The 19818-nt window shown below is 39.3% G+C and overlaps 1 protein-coding gene across 1 annotated transcript in view; it reads right to left on the bottom strand.

Annotated features, from left to right (window-relative positions):
* SPIRE1 (spire type actin nucleation factor 1) overlaps positions 1–19818 on the bottom strand; it is a 129719-nt gene that overhangs the window by 24989 nt on the left and 84912 nt on the right. Inside the window, exons 5-8 of the mRNA XM_040549962.1 lie at positions 12337–12420; positions 11222–11386; positions 4997–5083; positions 4485–4614 (exon numbers count right to left, since the gene is read on the bottom strand). Of these exons, the coding sequence (XP_040405896.1) occupies positions 4485–4614; positions 4997–5083; positions 11222–11386; positions 12337–12420 (466 nt within the window). The remainder of the gene's footprint in view (positions 1–4484; positions 4615–4996; positions 5084–11221; positions 11387–12336; positions 12421–19818) is intronic.

Raw genomic sequence — 19818 nt, 5'->3', positions numbered from 1 at the left:
CACTTTATAACTCACAAAATATTTACTATAAAGACACTCGGTAGAACTGATAGTTCCTTTCTAGATTAGTGTCATAGGTGCATTTTGTTAAATCTAGAAAGGCAGAAGAATTCAAAACTTGGTTTTGGATGCTCAAGAAAAATGAAGTACTGCAGAAAACAGTCTAGTCAAAAAGTGACTGTAAAGACACCAATGTCAGATTAACAAATAATAAGCAAATCAGACTCAAAGGTGACACTGTTTTCTACAACCCTTTTAAGAGTTTGGAATAGCTCCAGGCCACCTTATTATGGTTATTTATTTAAACAGAATTCCAGCACTTTATTTCAGGTGAAACACAGCTGTCTCCTATACCTAGGTATCCTTTTCTCAGAGGGGAAATGCAGGTATTAACAAAAGTAATTTGTCTTAAGTTTTGTTTTCACTGACCATATCTTGGAAGAATCCCTTCAAGTTTCTTTCTTAAATGGGAATTCAACAAACAGATGGAACAAATTTCACAATAAGCACAATAACCACGTCAGGTGTTGTTGCACCTTTTACCTGACAAGTCAAAACTGTAAGACATGCTAAGAGGCCGCATTGCTGTAAAAAAAGAAACAACAAAAAACAACAAAAAGAAAATAATTCAGCTATTAGAAAAGCAGAGAGGTAATGAAAACAAAAGATTAACTCCACTTGAGGCATTTTGGATTCTGCTGCCTAAATCCAAAATGTGTCAGACATACTATTGCTTTACTGGAGTAAAGCCTGAAGTCTGAAAACTACAGTAGCATAAATGGGACTTGCAAACAGAGCAAGCATAAAGATATCTGTAGAATTATAGAACCAGATTTTTGGAAATCAATAAATCAAATACCAAAACAAGAGGCAAGTATCTTAAAAACACAGTATTTTCAATTAAAATGCCATGAAGAAAGAAAGAGGAAGGGAAAAAGAGAAAGAGAAAAAGCAGAGAAAGAGAGAGAGCTGAAAAAAAGTTGAAAGTACAAAGCCACATTTCACACAAGTTTCAGTGACCTGAAATAAATACTTCTAATTTTTTTAAGCATAATCTCCAATGATTATAATTAAACTAATAAAGAGAGACACTCAGGCTAAGTTTGACCATTTATTTCCTTGAATAGGAAAGAAAAAAAGGCCTAACAGTGTGATTTGTGGTGATTCTTGTTCTTTAAAAAAAACACACAACCTTATGCGGATTTAGCCTTTAAAACGTATCCTTAATATTATCCTCTCTTTTTTAGGGCCGCTAGCCGTTTTATTCCTAGATAAGAAAGCGGTCAGATGTTCTTTATTTCTGGGAAGTTTACATAACCAATAGCTTTGTTCCTTGCCAGCTTAATAACGAAAAATCACACATGAAAATAAAATCTCTGGATACAAGAAAATCACATGGCATAGCTGTTGAACCTTCCTCCAGGCCTTTGGTCTGCCCATGGTCCTAGCTCCAAACGCACACAAACCTCTGCTGTGTTCAACCTACCCACGTTTCAAGCTGTGCAGTGTAATTCAGGGAGTAGACACTCGACATATTCTCAACTGAACCCAAAACTTCAGTATACTAATCCAGATAAGCAGGCCAGGCCCAACTACAAGAATGTACCAGGACACACCAAAACTGACATCAGCTTACCTGTGATACCTGTGGGTGATAAACACGCAGCGGTGGTATGAAAGGGTCTGTCAGGCACACATGCCGCTATGTGAAAACAGGTTGAAAAAGCATTGTACTGGGACAACTTTTGCTCATGAGAGCAAATTTAGGCGGGGAGTACTGTAGGTGGCTGACTCTGAGACAAATTTGGGAGTCAGGGCATTTCTCCTGGAGTTTATTACCTAGACAACATCAGCCACAGACAGCAGCGCAGAACAGTATCTAAACTGCTGTCCAAACTTAACATAAAGGCAAATACATTTTAAAGTATAGGGTTGTTATCACCTAATGGTATGTCCTAACTGAAGGTTAATGAAACAAGAGCATGAAACAAAGTTTTCTCCAAGCTCCATTAGCTCAACTTGAGTCATAAATCCATACTTTCAATTAAAAGGGCATGTACCTCAAGGCTGTGTTTGCCTTGATAGTTTATTCTGATGATCCGCTGAGCTTGTTTGAAAACTGATTCAAATTCTTCTACCCAATGTCTCCCTCTGTAAGTGCAGCTAACAAGATTAAATTACCATTTCCAAAGAAGTTTCGGCTTAACAGCAGCCAGCCCTGGGCCAGCCACACAGCCCACCAGCAAGGCTCAGGGGCTGGCACTTTGTTTCCAGCTGCTCGGTGGCAACTGGGATGGAGAAGATCTCACCTGTATGTGTGGGTTGTGCAGAGCATGTAGACAAAGCTGGGAAGCACATGCCACAGGTCCACTCATATTGCAGAGGATATTCAAATGCAGTTATGTGCTTGACTGCTATAAACTGAGCAACAACGAGTAACTCTGCGACATGTGGAGTGTACCACATACTCCCAAATTTTCCATTGTAATACTTTTTTTTTTTTTCTCATATCAACAAATATTTCTGTCCAGATGGTATAAGTGTCCCACACTGTGCTTCTCCTTAGATTTGCAATCCTTAAATCTTTTTGCCTTGCATTTTTCTACACTAAATTACATTCAGTGGTCACCTAAACTATATGGCAGATCTATCGGTATCATATTGAAGGTCACTAGCATTATTCTATCGCCAATTCTGCACAAACACATTGTATTCTAAAAGGAACTCTGGGCAAAACAATCATTTCAATGTGACAAAAACCCAAACCTCATATTTCAACATAAGAAGCAATTATCTTCAAGATCCTTGCTCTTTTTTCTTCCTCATGCAAGCAACAAATAAGAATGTATATGATTCCACATTAAAAAAATAAAATCTTCAACACTACAGTTGGGAAGTAAAACTCGCATCCCCTTTTACACCTCCAGTAATATGACATTTAATCCAAACAATTCACTAGACTGAAGGGGAATTATCACAGTTCCAAAGTTTAAAAATAATATTCTCTTAAAAAAGAGGAAGAATTGGTGGAAGACAGGTATCCTTCACTGGAGGACATACCCTGAAATCAGTTCAGGAAGTCCTAACCAGGAATACTCCAAAATCTAAGATTGTTTTTAGAAACTGTTTACTAAATGGGTTTGATGTAATTTATATCAGTTAAAAATTGTAAAAATCTATTAGATCAAATTTGCTACCTCTTACAAGACATGATAGTTCCCTAATGGAGAACGTGTAAAATACTGAAGTTTAATGTTTGAAAGAAAAGCAAAGAATTGTTCCATGTTTTTACAAACTTCCTATATTTGGAAAAATGTCTAGGGCTATTAGAATCATTAGTTGATACAACAAGCACAAATTGAATCAAAACTAGAAGCTGGAAGGCCCAAAGAAACAATATCCAAAGCACCATGCATTTTAAAATGCACCCAAGCATTCACCAAACTCTACAACGTACTCTATCAAAGAGCAATGCAACAAAACGACTAATGAAACCATTTTCCTCTAGAGAGAATGGGTTGTCACAATCCACTTGCATCTGGATCAGTGCCTTTAAGCACATGTGGCAGGCACAAATATTCTGCAAAAGCAACAACAGAGCACACATGTGGATTATTTCATGCTTTTTCAACCATAAGATGCCACTTCTGCTCTTCAAAAATCAAGCTACTTCAGCTTTCCTAATGCAGTTTAAATACCATGCTTTTAAAGTAAAGTATGTCACAAGGTAGGGCGGCATTTGTCATGCTTCTGTCAATGTCAGAACCATTGAACTAATGCGAATTGGTGATCATTGCAAAGTGTAATATTGGTATAATTTCATAGTGGGTTGTTGAATGTACACTGCAGAAACTAACAGCTTTGCAGTAAAAGTCTTAATTATTTGATCAACTGAAAACATATACAAGCACATGCTCCATAACTTATGAAATGAAGCAAAGATTTAGATTCAAAATAGAAGCAATACTTCCAGCAAACAAAATCAAAGCAGATTTTAGAATCACTGAGTGAAAGCAATGCTTTCAGCAAACAAAATGAAAGTAGATTTTCAAATAAAATAAGGAAATTGATGATGCTAGCAACAGGAAATGAAGAGAAAAAAATTAAGAACAGACATGTAAAGAATACTTACAGATATGTAAGGAATATTGCACTGGGGAGAACCAATATCCATTCCAGTCTGAGCAAATCTAACATTAACTGTCACATCTAACGAGCAATATAATGTCATTAAATTTATCTAATGCTTACATTAAAAACATGATGGGATCAAGTTGAATCATACAGTACCTTATTTTTGAAAATAACTTAGCACAAAGACTACACAGCCCTAGCAAAGTCATTAGGTTTAGTCTCTCTTCATCTGAATGGGCAAGAATAATTTCTATCTTCAGTGACATTTGCATAGATATTGCTAATATTTCTGCTTCTTATGTGGGAATTTTTCTGTGAATGCTGCTGGTAAAAACTAGCAATGGACTTACCCAGCCTGCTACGCCTGATCTCATCAGGTGAGACTGGACGCAACTTTCTCTCTGCCTTGATTTCCTCCAATATCCTCTCATGAAGGCTGCGTGGCCGTGGTGGGGTTGGTTTCAGTTTTCTTGCAGAGGCCTTGGTATATAAAGATAATTATATTTACATAAAACAGTGCTCCCTTGAAAGTAGATGTCACACTGGGGGGAGGGGAGAATGACACAATAAAATGTGGCATGTTGCGATCGGATTTTATGTGCACTCATTTCTAAAACTCACAGAAAACATAAGAAGAATTGCATTTTTCCGTGACTCAGAGATAAAGGGCTGCTGGTGAGAACAGCTATTGGCTGCTGCAAGGCATCACACACTGTTCTTCAAGAGACCACATTCTATATACATAAATCAGTATTTCTGAAAGACCGCGTCTGAAAATGTAATATTTAACACATTCCCTGAACACAGACATTTTTTAAAAAGCCACATTTTTGTTAGGAAAGAAGTACGCTGGATTACATACAGGATTTAATGGAGGTCGTGATCGGATGAAATCCAGGATTATTTCATGGGCACTCTTTTTTAATCGAGGTGGAATGTCACCGTTGACCTGAAAAGGAGAAAGTGAAATACACACATATTTCCATGCCTTGCATTGATACTCGTGCAGATGATGAGAAAAAAAGAAAATCTGCAACATCCCTGACAGAGCCTGCAGAGTTCTGACACCTGCACTAGATGTAAAATCCCAACAGTCCTGAACAGAACAACAATCTGTATGCATAGCACAGGCAAGCAAAGACTTAAGGGAAAGCTTTTCAGCTTTGCAGATAGCTCCAGAATAACCACAGTTCCAGCAGCATCAATCAGCAGTACTTAGGATTTTGAAATGATGGAATTAAGTATCAAGGCTGCAACCACATCTATGGGAGAATGCAGACAAAGCTCGTATCTCGTTTGGAGGAAAAGGTGCCAAGAGCCTTTTTTTTATGAACATCTATTTGAACCATGGCTCTCTGCCAACCATTACACAGTCTCTAACAGTCTGCTCGTAGGTTTTGAGCCCAGTTTTTGGATCTGCTTAACATCTCCCAAACTCTGATACGAAAGCAAAAACTGCACCAGGACTATCAGCAATGAATTGCTTTTAGCAATGGATGAAAAATAAGCTTCCCTTGTTCTTTGCCTGACAGGCCAGAACCTCTCTCTGCTGTTCTGGCCATGAAGAAAGAGGTGCCCTGGCGTGGGAATCCCAGCAGAAGGAGAGAAAACCCCTGGGCATGGTTTCATAGACACCTCTCCACCTGCACTTTAATAAGTTACTCAAGGGTAAAGCAGAATTTGCCAATACGTCCAGAGAGTCAAGTTGCTAGAATGCCACGGCATGACACTGAAAGTACAGGGAGAGACCAGAAGAGGGGCTGGGTGGGAGTTGTTCCTGTTTGCTTGCTTTTATCTGAAGAGACAGACATTTCTTCCACAGGTATCTCATTTTGAAGGTAGGACCATACACAACACATCACAGGAAAGTCAGCAATTCACTGCGTGTATAGGATATAAACAAGGCAAGGGAAGTTTTCCTGTCATCTGAAGAGTTTATGAACTGTAAGCTGGGAATAATTGTATGGATTTGCTTAAGAAATCCATCTGTCAGGTTCAGCCTGTGTGGCACAATGCCCAAGCACACTGTCAGAGAGCATCCTATGCCATACATCTTTCTGGCACCTTCTATTGCTACACAGTACCTGGCTATCAGCCCTGTCCTCCAATTTGAAAGAAATTCCTGCAATACTGTATTTCTTAGACTAAATGTCCCAGATTTCATCACTTTTTTTTTTTTTTTTTAAGGGCCAGATGGTTAGACTTTCTTTGGGAGACTCTTCTTACAAGCTCTGTAGCCATGAAACACGTGTAAAGACAGCTCTGTTTTGTCAGATCACGTGTGTGTTTGCTAACGAGAAGAAATGCTGCAGTCAAAATGGGTTTACATCCCCACACGGTCACCGAAGCATGAACCCTAACTGAACTTCGCTAATGCCACGCAGCTTCCACATAAGCTCTGCTGACCTGGGACGTGCCCTGGTTCTGGCCTGAGGCAGAGTGACAGCCTCCCGTCGAAGACCCATCCCTTCCCTGATACGGGATCGGAGGCAGAGTTCCTTCAGGGGGATGTTTCATTGCTTCCTTCGGGACTCTTTCTGGAGGTACCCTACCCCAGACATGGTCTAATTTCCATTTGTTCCCAACCCCATTAGCTTCCTCAGAGGGAACTTGATGCTGTATGGCACAGAATACCAAGCTGCTAAACCATGTGGCGTGACATCTTCCTAAAAACAGTACAGAAAAATTAAAAGGGGAAAGATTTATATTAAATGGTGATTTGACATTTTATGATAAGGAGGATATTATTTTAACTGATGTGATTGATTTCTCCTGTTTAAAGACCGAGCAATTCTTCAATGCCAGCGTGGTTTGCAGGATCCTTAATGAAATGGTGAGTCTCTCATCCCCAGGTTACTGTTCATCAGATGTCAAAGCTGATAGCTTAAGTTGCGAGCTATTACCATCAGAACAGCCATTTTGTACGCTGATAATCTCAATTCCAGCCTTGGGGAGCAACTCTCTGCACCACGCTAGGAAATAAATAATACATGGCTCTGAGCCTTTCACCTCAGGGCACTCTCTGCACTGACTTAATGCCACCAGAGTGTAATTAGTATCACTATTTCCATTTGATTGGAAAAAGGGAAAAGCAAGATTTGCTTAAGTGATTTTCCACAAGATGCAGAGGAAGCTGGTGGCAAAGCAAGTGGATGTTTATCAGTTGCTTCAGCCGACAAGCCAGGATCGGGAGCACCAGCAGAAGCCCCCTTCTCACACTCGGCTCCCAAACAAGATGTTGACAGGAAAGACACTGAAGGGAAGCTTTTATCTTCTCTGTCCATGCTAGATCTATTTCTTCACTCAAACCGACTCTCCCTGTAATGAGCAATTTAACATGCATCTTTTAATTAATTAATTAAAATTCATGGCTCAATTAAAGTCTAAATCAGAGCTACATTGCACAGATGCAGCCACGGCACATGCAGAATACAAGCAAAATGATCTTGGTGCCCACATAGCACACTGCCCCAAACTGCAAACCAGTATCTAAATAAATACCTCAAAACATTGTAATGCTATACTAAATCTTCATGTGTATAAAATGGCTTTTGTACAGCAGTATGCATTAAAACTGGCCAGGTGGGAAAAGCATAATCAATGATTACAAAAATCAACCAGAAATTTAGAGATCTGAACAGCTAAAGCACACAGAAATTACCACATAATCCTTGCTTCCATCAAATTTTAATATATAGAGACTTGCAGTTAAAATAATAACTTCAAATGGTACTTGGTGACCTGCACACGACTCACAAGAACTATGTCACTCATCACTGACATTCAGCTATCTCAGCCATTTATTTTTCACATTATAAAAGGTGATAGTATTAAGTAGAAGACTCCTATCTCTAAGTAACAGATAAAATGAAACTGATGCTTTTGTACCATCTAAAAATTTTCACTTGAAATGAAATTGCGAACACTGACATCGTCAGAGGGGACGTGCTACATCATTCCCAAAACAGCCCATGCTAAAGTTTGGTTGTGAATTCAAGCTTTGTAAGTAGATAGATATGCATTTGTCAAATTTCATTATGCAGACTGTGTAGTGCTTTAGTTGTCACCTGGTTGTCACACAGTGCATATCAATTTGCTGATTTAGCTCCATACAGAAAGGTCAAGCAGCAGTGTCTATTCTTTGATCCTGCACGTTGTAAACCACTGTATTCATGCTGCTGCACCTGCACATCTATTACGGATACAAGTTTATGATCCCCTATAATAATCGTGGTACTTAACAGAGCCACTACTTCCTTGGGTAGCCCTAAAGCATGGTTAAGAACTGTAAAGCTCGCTGCTATACCTAGGATTTCTGGGAGTGAGTGTTTTGTAGGAGAAAAAAAAGCCATTAAAGCTGCTAAAGCAAACATGCCAAGATTACAAAATGCCAGGATGAAAGTCTTCTCGTTCCCATGACAACCACAGAAACAAAGACTCCTGCATCAGGGGGACAGAGAGATGACAAATTTGGAATTTTCATATCTACTAAAATAGAAATGCAGAGGTCACTGAAACTAATGAAACTAGTTATTTGCAAAAAGCCCAGAATGTGACATTTTACATCAAGACATTTTGAAGAATTGCCCTATGACAGAAGACTTGTGAGAACAGACAGCTCCAGTTATTGGTATCTGTTAACACTGCTGACAGTCTAAAACACCAAAATAGATCCTAAGTGATGCACCTAACAGGAACATCTGCTCCTTTGCTAATTTTTACTAGGAGTACCGAGCAGTCAGGGACAGATCAAGCTACTCTTTTAAACACAGCATTACATTCATAAAAAGGAGAGTAAAGACTTTATCTAACATTTTATTTACTTAAAAATGATCCACCTCCTGTTATCTTCAGTGGCATGCATTTTCACAAGCCGTCAAGTCTAAAAATACTACCCATAACTTTAAAGCAAAAAATGTTTTTAATAAAAATTTTGCCAAACATCTGCTTTGACTGATAGAAAGAAACATAACCCATCTTTCCCAGGCTGCTTTAAAATTTAGATTTAGGACTCTTGTCATTTCCTCCTCTTCTCAAGAAGCATGACAGTTTTCTCTGACGAGAATATATATAATTAGCTCTGACCCATTAAAGTCAGCTAAACGATGCTGTATTTATGACATCTAACCAAACTTGTAATTCTGTATGAATCCTCCAGGCTCCACACATTTCATATCAAACCGCATTCTATTCTGCATGTTTGGCACACTCTTCAAGCAGACCCTGCAGCAGAATCCAAATTACTGGATGGAAGGTTTATAATAAGAAAAAAGTTAGTTTTCTAACACACAGTCTTCAGCAGTTTTCAGATGAAGCCAGCAATTGCACGAGAGACAGCACTACAGGTCCTGTACCTACAGCTGATTGTAATCCCAATTCACGTTTATGCCCAGAGGTCACTTTGGACAATCTACCTAGTAGACAAGATAGCAGGACAAAAATAGATGCTTGCAGGGATTTTGCATACGGCAAGAGTCTGGATGAAGAGAAGAGCAGCTGTGCCTCCAAGACCTACAACATAATGAAGAAAATCTCTTCAGAAGAGGCAGAAGCTCGCTCAACAGAAGATGAATTAAAGCCCAGCCTGCCAAAAGCAAAATCAGATCACCCAAGGGTACCCATCCAGAAGAAACTACTATCTTGATTGCATACAGTAATCAGGGTCCTGAGGTGACTTCTTCTTTTGCAGTGGGTAGGAGGGTCAGTTAGCTCTGTTTTCTGAACTGCGAGCGTAAAGATAGATAGGTATCATTCCTGGGTATGTATTTTCCCCTAATAATATTTAAGCAACAGAAAGCTGCTGCAGAAAATGAAAATAGTCTGATAGTCTGAATCCACACCTTGGTTAGGAAAATACTTTCACTTCATACACAAAAGGCCTTTATATTTGTAACAGGACTCATGTATTTGTTCTCCATGGAGTAATTTCAAATTTTTCCTCCTCTATTTTTTTTTCTAATGATCTCAAGTGCATGATTTCTTTCCCTCTCCTCTCTGAATTTTTCAGGTGGAATCCTGGCCTTCTTACTAGCAAAAGTTTTGTGAATTTTTTTCAGGAATACAAGTATAGTTGAATACAAGATATTCTAATAAGATGTTTCCATTGTAACTAATAACAGACAAACATAAATAAATGTCAGATATAAATGTTGACAATGACCAAGTACATGCCTCTGACAAAGGGGTTTAAAATGTTTTACTACGGATAAGGATCCTTTTAGATCAATTGCTGCCTTATCAGGAAGAACATCTTTACGATGAACACAATATAAACTAAAAGGAATAAAAGAACAAGGAGACGCCAGTAAATATCAAATGGGCTCTGATAAAAAGAGTGCCTCGGGTCAATCTTATATGCACTTTCATGAGTATCTAGGAGGAAACCCATCAACACTCTCCAGCTTGCCTTAGCTTCTTTTTTTTATTTTCCACTTGAAAGTAGCAATATGATATGCTGAAAACAACTGAGCTCAGTTTCTACAAATCGAAGGTTTAAAATGGTTTACACAAAGTGTTCCTTGACAGCTCTTAGCAGATCATGGTACTACAAGTTTTCAAACACTGTAGGTTTTCATTTCCTGTCACAGTTCATATAACAACTTGGTGGCACTTTATATTCTGGAATGCCACATTTATTCCAAAAATTATGCTGTATCTCAACATAAACATTCTCCCCAGTAAAAGCCTAACACCATCTCTCAGTAGAAAGCATGACAGGACTGTTGAAATGACTCTTAAGATTATCATAAACCAACAGAAATCATTTGTTCAAGCATATGATATGTAGGAATGTCTTTCAAAATTTTGAATTTTTCCTGCCATATGGAAAACAAAATACTCAACATTTGTTGGTTTCACATTTTTCCCCTCAAAATACTACATAGATTTAAGATGCCATATAAAACCCATGAACATTAGTACTATCTACATGACATCATAATTTCAGTGTTCTCAGGAAAAAAAGAAAAGAAAAAAATTGAATGAATGAAAAAAAAAGTATAAAAAGAAACAGAAAAAAAAGGAAAAGGAAAAAAAATAAAAAGAATTATTTCAGATTTGACAAATTCTGGTAATTCTCTTGACTTACCATGACCTTTCTTAAGGTATAGCGTTTGGATCTAATATCATCCATCAGCATTTCATAGGGTGTGAGCTGATATTCTATGGGGAGTGGGTTGTACTGACGCTCTTGAACCTTCTTAAGTTTGACACCATTCCGTAAATCTCGCATCACTTGTACCCAAAAACGAGCCTGAAGAGAAAAGAGAGCAAAATTTTATTTAATACCTTACCCTTGCATACCAATTCAGATTGAACTAAAGTTGCTCATTCCCCTTTCAGGACACGACCAAATACGCAGAGCTTTATCATTTTATTTTTAACACATCAACCAGACCCATTTTGTCCATGGTGATTTCAGATAAGCCCATTTTTAACCCTGAATATAACAGGACTCATGTATTTGTTCTCCATGTAGTAGTTCCAAATTCAACAAGGCCAAGTGCAAGGTCCTGCGTCTGGGCCGAGACAATCCTAAACACAAATACAGGTCTAGCAATACCCTCTTGGTACTCGATTTTTTTTTGCTCTGCCTACCACATACTAACATTTCCCTCTTATTATTGGGGAATGGGTAGAGAGGAGTAAGAACAGGTAGTAGACAGAAAATTAGGAAATTGAAATCAAGAACTTTTAAGAATGTCTTAATGTTCCTCTATATACTGGCCAAAAAAAGTAAATAGAAAACAATACAAGCTACTGAGTGTTCTCTGTAGCATTTTTTCTTTCATCACTAAAGAAACTCAGCTGGTGGCTCTGCCTCCTTCCTGGCTGCCTCTCTGAAGGGCAGTCAGCATGATACCTGTCTATATGTCCAGCCCTTTAAATTGCAAAAGCTTCCACATCAAAGCTGAGTCTAAAGAAATAGTGTGATGCTTGGACATGAAAGCTGAGTCTAAAGAAATAGTGTGATGTTTGGATACTTACATTATTTCATCTATCTGTGAAGGAAGGTTGAAATTCCATTTGGTACTAACTTGTCATAATTTAGTACTAGTTCATATGTTAAAAAAAAAACAACAACACACAAAAACAACCAACAGACACCGATTTAAACATAAACCAAACAACTTTAGGCAAGCATTATAAAGAAATATAAATTACTAATAACGGTGCTGAATCATTATTCAATTGTTGTCTTACCCAGTCAGCATTCTTTAAGTCATCAAGATCTGTACTGGATTCATCACTTGCCTCTTTGTCCATTTCTTGAATCTTCTTCAGATTCTGCAAATGAAAAGAAAATTAGTCAATAAACTGAATGGTGGCATTACTTTACAGTAAAGCAGAAGCTTATCTTTTGAATGATATTGTTTGGGTATTCTACTGAGTATCTTACAACTTGAACAGTAACACTGCAAAAATAATTTGAAATACTGTTTGAATATTTCACTTAACTGAAAAACAGACCTTCAATGTTGCAAAAAATCTGAAGTTCTAAGTATGAGAATACTTCAGATAATAGCATACCAGAAAAACCTATACATAGAAATTGTAATGTGCCTAAAGTTGAGCTATGCACAGAAAAAAAAAAAAAGTAGCAAGTTTGTTAAACTCCAACATAGAAAAGGTTACTGACTTGGTAAGAATCCATTCATAACAAAATTACTGCTACTTGCCAAATGCAGGACAGCTCATTTTTGTTGAAGGAGAAATTCCCAGAAAGTTAGTTGCAAGGTGAAATAAACTATGTGAAATCCTTCAAACAGAATAGTGACAGACTTGCATTTATATTGACATTAAGCAGCCTGTATAACACAGTTTTATGATTTTATTACTCAGATCCCAAAATCTGTAAGTAAGGAAGAGAAACAGATCTGTCAGAAGTAAACTCTCATTTATGAACAAGACTAGATGCAAATATGGAAAAGATTGTTTACAAAGGGGAAAAACAAAGCTTTCATACTAACAAGAAGATGAAAAATGATCAAAAATTACAGTAAAATAAAGAATAGGCAAGCTTGCACACACACAAATGCAGGCAAAAGATTAAATGGTTAGAGTGGCTTTAGAGAAACTATCTTAGACACCAAGAATTGCATATCAAAATGCTACTTTTACTTTTGTATTGAAATGTTCTGGAATCAGCAGTACAAATGCATTCTCAATACTCCATTCTACTTTTACAGAGGGTTTTCTGGGAAATCTTTAACAATGTTTAATTTGATCTGTTTTCTTGTTACTTATTAATGTATTAAAAAGGATAGTTAAATCTGCTAATGACTTCATTATTTTATGAGACTAAACCCATAGGCCAGAGGTCTGACAGAGTTTTATGTATTTATGCATTAAAAACATTTGTCTCACTTTTGAGCACTCAAGCTCTTCCTTTAATGGAACTGAACAATGAGTCTCAAGCCTTGGAGCTTCTGAGAAAGCTTAAAAATAAGCATATTTGGTAAAACATTTTTTCCTGCAAGTAGTTCCCAAACCATAACCATTTCAATGGAAGAAATGCAAGCACTGGAAAAGCGCTTAACTTGCACACATTCTGGAGTGTATCTACCACATGTGCTAACAGAGACAGCATGTGTGAGTCAGCCACCACGGAAGTTTTGGAAAAACAGCAGATGGATTATTTATTGTCTTTTTAAAGCAAGTAACACATTTACTTTCACATCAGTGAAGAAATATTACCACTGCCCTATAAAAAAATAATACATAATTTACAGGAAGACTCTTAAAAAGTCATAAATCACCTATGCTACAGAAGCACATCTATCATTGCACAATGCGGGCACATTTTGGCACGGCTCGCAGTATTGCCGCAGGATGCCCAGCTGGGAAAGAATGGCTGTATGGAAACTTGGGCTGGTCCTGCTGCTGCGGGCAGCACTCAGTCTAACTCTAACAGGCCATAATCTTTTCCCAAGGGAAAAAAGAAAAACAAAAAAAGAAAAACAAAAAACCAACCAAACAAACAAAAAACAGAAAGAACGAGTAACACGAAGGCCTCATTTATGCCTATTTTGCCACCCAGGGTTTCTTCTTTTCCATATCATTTTCAAAGTTGCAGTAGCCATTTCAAAGACAGTATCTGTGAGCTGTAAATTTCTTGCTTTTGTGTGAACAGCTAACGTTTACTAATAAATTGCGAAATATACAATCGTTCTAATACTTTCTCCTTTTTCTCTTCGTAATCAAAAAGTTAACTGCAGTAAATTCGCTCACAACTGTCAGAGTTGCTCCTCCTTTCCATACTGGAAGGTACCTATCAATTTGAAAAAAAATTAACACGTTCCAGCTGCTTAACCTTTACTTTGACTGTCCAACAACACCTGCAGCAATTACCCCTTTCAGCAGCCATGCTCCCTACCACACACTTAACGGGGCTGGTTTATGCCCAAAGGCTGATGCCTTTGACTGATGGAAATATTCCACGAAACTAAAAAGACTACAACCTATTTTTCTTAACAACAAAAAATAAGAAGGGGAGGAAGGGGGGGAGAACACACATAACTGAACAGCTGAAAGATCTTCCAAAGGAGGCAGCCATCTAATTAGTTTCTCTGGAACATAGCTGGAGGGGGAGTTTCTACTTTAGAAAGCGCAGGTGTGGGTGCTGCTGGCTACCACACACTCAAGAGCTGAGAGCCAAACCCACCAGCCACAAGGTACATTTCTCAAAGTGCCCTTTTTTGACACAAATGAGCTGGCATAAGCACAGGCTACAGCCAAAGTGAGGGTCTGGGTGCTCTGGATGCTTCCTGCACACCGGCAGAGCCACCCGCTCTGCCTGATAGGGAGCTGTGTAGGGAGAAAAATCTGTGGGGAAAATACTCACTTTTTTATAGGAATAGTTTCCCCCCTACCCACAACTCAACTGGCTCAGACCCCTAAATGCAGCTCACCATAGATGGTAATTTCCATCACTATAAAATTGAGAAAGCTTCACGGGACAAAAAAGAAACTAAGTACTTCATCCCTGCAGCCATGAATTACGAAGGTTTCTTTAACTCTCCTCCATCTGCCAGGTGCTGCTTAGGAAGGAATCAATTCAGGGTGACAAATTATTGCATTTAAACTTCTGGACTAAATGAAATATTATCATTTCCCTCCAGCATCCCCAGTCAGTGTCCGTGGGTTTCAGAATCTGCTGCAATCGTAAATTATGGAAACCAAAACATTTACAATACAACAGACCGTTTGTCAGAACTTAGCTGGGATCCAAAACCTATGAGTAACCTCAGCTGCTGTATCCATTTGTATGTACCCTTGGGACAATGGATTAAGGAAAGCTATTATGGTGTAATAAATACATAGCCTAAATGGGTTTCCTTTTCAGAAAGCAAAAACATCTTAAAAGGGTTTTTCTAAATCATCCCAGAACCTCAAACCCATACCACAGATCTGATTCATCTATTATAGCCTGGGCATACGTTCACGAAATAAGGGTCAGATGTGTAGGAAGCAAGTGTTTCAACAGCTCTGGCTTTTTTAAACCATTACAGCACTTGGCCATTTTTTCTTCAGCTGCATTTTGCGACAAATGCTAGCAATAGAAATACCAAATTTCTTCAAATTTCTTCCTGCGCTATTAAAAGCAGGCAGCTGATTCGCTGTTGCCACGTGTCCCACATTTGTCCCACATTTGTGACACGTTCTCCTGCGCCTGCGACAGATGGGAGGTTATATAAGACGCTTGTCAGCACAGCATCAAGGGCTCGCTTCCACAAAATGCTCCCTAAAACGCAACATTTTAATGAAGGCCGTATTTCAGGAATCCGGATCTTCACTTTGTCTTTGGCCAGTTTCAGAACAAAACCTATGGCATCTCCTGCTTTATATTCTTGGTAATTTGGTCACTGATGCAAGTGATTCTTATGCTGATATCTGGGAAACTAATAAAATATTCTTGCATTTTTATTGTCAATTTAAAAATGCATAACCTGCATATAGGGGAAAAACACTTTTATGTATATAACAATCCATCCTGGATTTAAATTCAAAGGGCTTGGCCAGCAGTATTACTTCAGTTCTTTGAAGATCCCAAATCCCCCTTTAACTCAAGCAAGAGTTGTTGAAGGGAATATGATCAGTTGAATCAGTCCCTGAAAAACTCCCTCATTCTTCAAGTCATTTTAAGAATATCACTGAACATCAGAAAAAGCTCTTCATAAGCAGTGGTGTGGGTTGACATACTCAGCTCTGGAAAGAGTAGTCACCGTGCTGCTCAAAAAACTATTAAAGAGATAAAAACAAACAAAAAACAAGTGCATGGAACACTTACTGAGTTACAGTGCCTGCAACACACACACACACACAAAAACAAAACAAACAAAAAATCCCAGTCTTTTCCCTCATTTATTTGGTTGCCATTTAAATGGCTCCTAAATGGAGGGATCAAACATCATGATGGAGTTGCAAGCCTGATGACAATACAGTTGCAAAAGCGGAGTCACTGGAAGCCTAGAAGTGGAAGCAGAGGCGAGGTTATAGGCAGAAAAGTTTGGGAATCAGTTTCTCCAACTGTACTTTCTGCAAATCCACTCAGCAGTGTGTTTAACAGCTATTATGGTCACAAGACTATTAAGAGTAACTTGGCTAGTGACCTTATTTGTAAAATAAGTTAGCCATTAACATTATTTAGGTATCTATTAACTACCTGTATAACCATATTTTGTACAAATAATACACCAGTATAGCCATGTTATATAGAAAGTAATCTACTTTTTTAATTAGCTGTTTTCCAGCTGAGTCTCTAGATGGCATGAAGATAGGGAAAAAAAAAAAAAAAAAGGAACATTTTAATTTCTATTTATGTACTTAATTAGACCTTGGAAGGTTTATGTTTTCATACAGGTCAGGTTGAAATATATCCAGACAGACTGAAAGAAATAAAGCTATTAGATTGGACAGGAAAGAAATCATAGAGGGCATTGTTTAAAAGACCAGTACAAAGATGACAGATTGAGGGCTTTTTCTGTATTCTACCAAAAACTTGGTTAATTAAAAGGCATACTGTGGATAATGAAATTACGGACAAGTTTTTGATGAACATGGACTTTAACTGCATTTGATGAGGTAGGCAATTATAAAACTATACAAAATTTTAATGAGTTTGGAAGGAATATTAATTGTAATGCTCTAGGATATACATCCATTTCAACATATTTTTGAGATACAAGTCAAACCTACTGCGGCAGATGAAGACATCTGCCTACAAGACAATGCCTGTATCTTATGGCGCGCAGCATCCCATGCTGTCTTTTAGGACCTGCTATGGTGCCAGTCGTGAGTTCATCGCTCACAGTCCACTCACGAATCCTTAGCTCTGCTACAGGCTGACATCAATATTTACTGGTACCGCTCACAGGGTCACAGAGCGGCTGAGGCTGTCAGGTCCCTCTGGAGGCCCCCTGCCCCAGCCCCCTGCCCCAGCAGGGCCACCCAGAGCAGGGTGCCCAGCACCACGTCCAGGCGGCTTCTGAAGGTCTCCATGAGGAGACCCCACAGCCTCTCTGGGCAGCCTGTGCCAGTGCTTGGCCACCCGCACAGCACACGAGTGCGGCCTGCTGCTCAGAGCTGTGCCCGCTGCCTCCTGTACAGTTACTGGGTACCACTGAACAGAGCCTGGCTCCATCCTCACTGCACCTTCCCTTTGGATATTTATACACATTGAGATCCCCCCAAGCCTCCTCTTCTCCAGGCTGAACAGTCCCACCTCTCTCAGCCTCTTCGCACTGTAGAGGGGCTACAGGCCCTTTACCATCTTCACGGCCCTGCACTGGGCTCTCTCCAGTGTGTCCTCATCTCTCTTGTGCTGGGGAGCCCAGAACTGGGCCCAGTACTCCAGGTGTGGCCTCACCAGTGCTGAATGAAGGGGAAGGATCGCCTCCCTTGACCTGCTGGCAATGCTTTGCCTAATGTAGCCCAGGACACCACTGCCATCTTTGTGGCAAGGGCACGTTGCTGGCTCCCTCAGGCAGTAAGCAGGCATAGAGCACCCACTCCAGTGGGAGGGGAGCCTGGGCAGTAACAGGGAGCTGAAGAGGACTGGGGTAGATGCCCCCTCAATTAAGCAGGTTCACAAAGTGGCCAGCAGACCAGACAGATCCATGATCCAATCCAAATCCAATCCAATTTCTGTGTGCTTACACAGTCTCTCCCTGTTTCTCACAGTCACGCTCGCTGCTGTCTCTGAGCAACGTGTGAGACCTTTTCAGATACTCCACAACAGGAACATTTGTTTTATCTTGTGGACATCGCTCACTTGTGCCTGCAGTTCTGTCTATGGCTAGGGGCCAACAAAGGTGATCTCGATGGCTTTTCGATGATCCTGAACAAGATTAATCTCTCCTTTCAGATGAGGTTCATTTTAGCAGATATTCAAACTGTCTTTGCCTCACACACAAATACACTTCCTCCGCCTTGTAGTCCACGTTTCCACACACACTATCAAAAACAAAGGGCGAGATTCCGCTTTTGTGGAAATTTGATTGCAATTTAAAAAGCTCACTGCCTGGGATGAGAAACAAGCTGTACCCTATTTTTGCCATCAGCTGTAAACATCTGAACTGCAGGACCATGGAGTCAGGAGGTCCTGGCCCATCAAAGACCACTTCTGGGTGGCAGCAGATGGTACACAGGGTGGATCTCCTTTCACAGAGCCCGAGTAGCATACAGATGCTGCCAGCAAGCTGAAAAGACATCCCACTACACTTTCTACAAAACCTTCACCTTGCAAAAGGATGCAAAGTTAGGTCAGATTAGTCAACTAAATTGCAGCCCTACTCCGGAGTTGCTGCTGCTGCTATTCCCAAGAAATATGTATTTTTACTCCTTTTATTCTTTTTCATTTTTAAAAATTATTATTACAACAGTAGTATCACACCTTTCTCATCTCTGTCTTGAGTACTGCCCTGTACAACTACTAGACGTAACATTTCTTTCTCTGTAAGAATGGAAATGTCGTCTTCCTGTCTGCAAGTCATCTCTACCGCTGACCTCTCACACACAGAGAATCAAAGTGGAAATAAAATCCACAAGGCACCAAGTATTTGACAAAGTGGCTGAAACATTATATTCGACATCCATTGAGATGACCTTAACAGCTCACTCATTGCTCCATCATTTCTGAGTAATGCACTCACCCAAGTGCATGCCAGTAAAGCCCTTTCTGAAGCTATGCTCCATTTGCTAAGGCAGCGATGCTCACAGGACAGACTGGAGAACACTATAGGCCTATACCTCGTGCCTCCTGATCCTTCCCTCGTAATTCCAGTAACTTTCAAAGCCCCGACATGTTTTTATACAAACTGAAAACAACATCACAGCAATAGTTTCTTCTGCCTCTTTCAAAGTGCACTTTTCCTGCTAAACCTGCCCTGGGCTGTAGCATAAGACCAGATTCGGTACAATCCTAGTAAATGAATTTCTGCAGATAAAAATTCTCCCTCTTCTTCTACAGTAGCATTGGCTGTTTAAAGTGCCTCCTGAGCAAAAAGCATGAGCTTCATATAGCTGGGGAACAGATACCCAGATACAACACAGTAGCCCCAGAAAGAGCCCAAGGAATTTTGAAGTATTTTTTTTTATTCATAGGAAAGTTATTTGAAGCCATGTTTTTTATTTTGATCTCATCACCACAACTAGGTCTGAGGGGTTCTAAGGCTCTCCGAATTA

This window comes from Cygnus olor, chromosome 2, assembly GCF_009769625.2.
Source record: "Cygnus olor isolate bCygOlo1 chromosome 2, bCygOlo1.pri.v2, whole genome shotgun sequence".
NCBI lineage: Eukaryota > Metazoa > Chordata > Aves > Anseriformes > Anatidae > Cygnus > Cygnus olor.
Note: the sequence above shows the minus strand (reverse complement) of the source record. Positions and strands in the feature narration are given on the sequence as shown.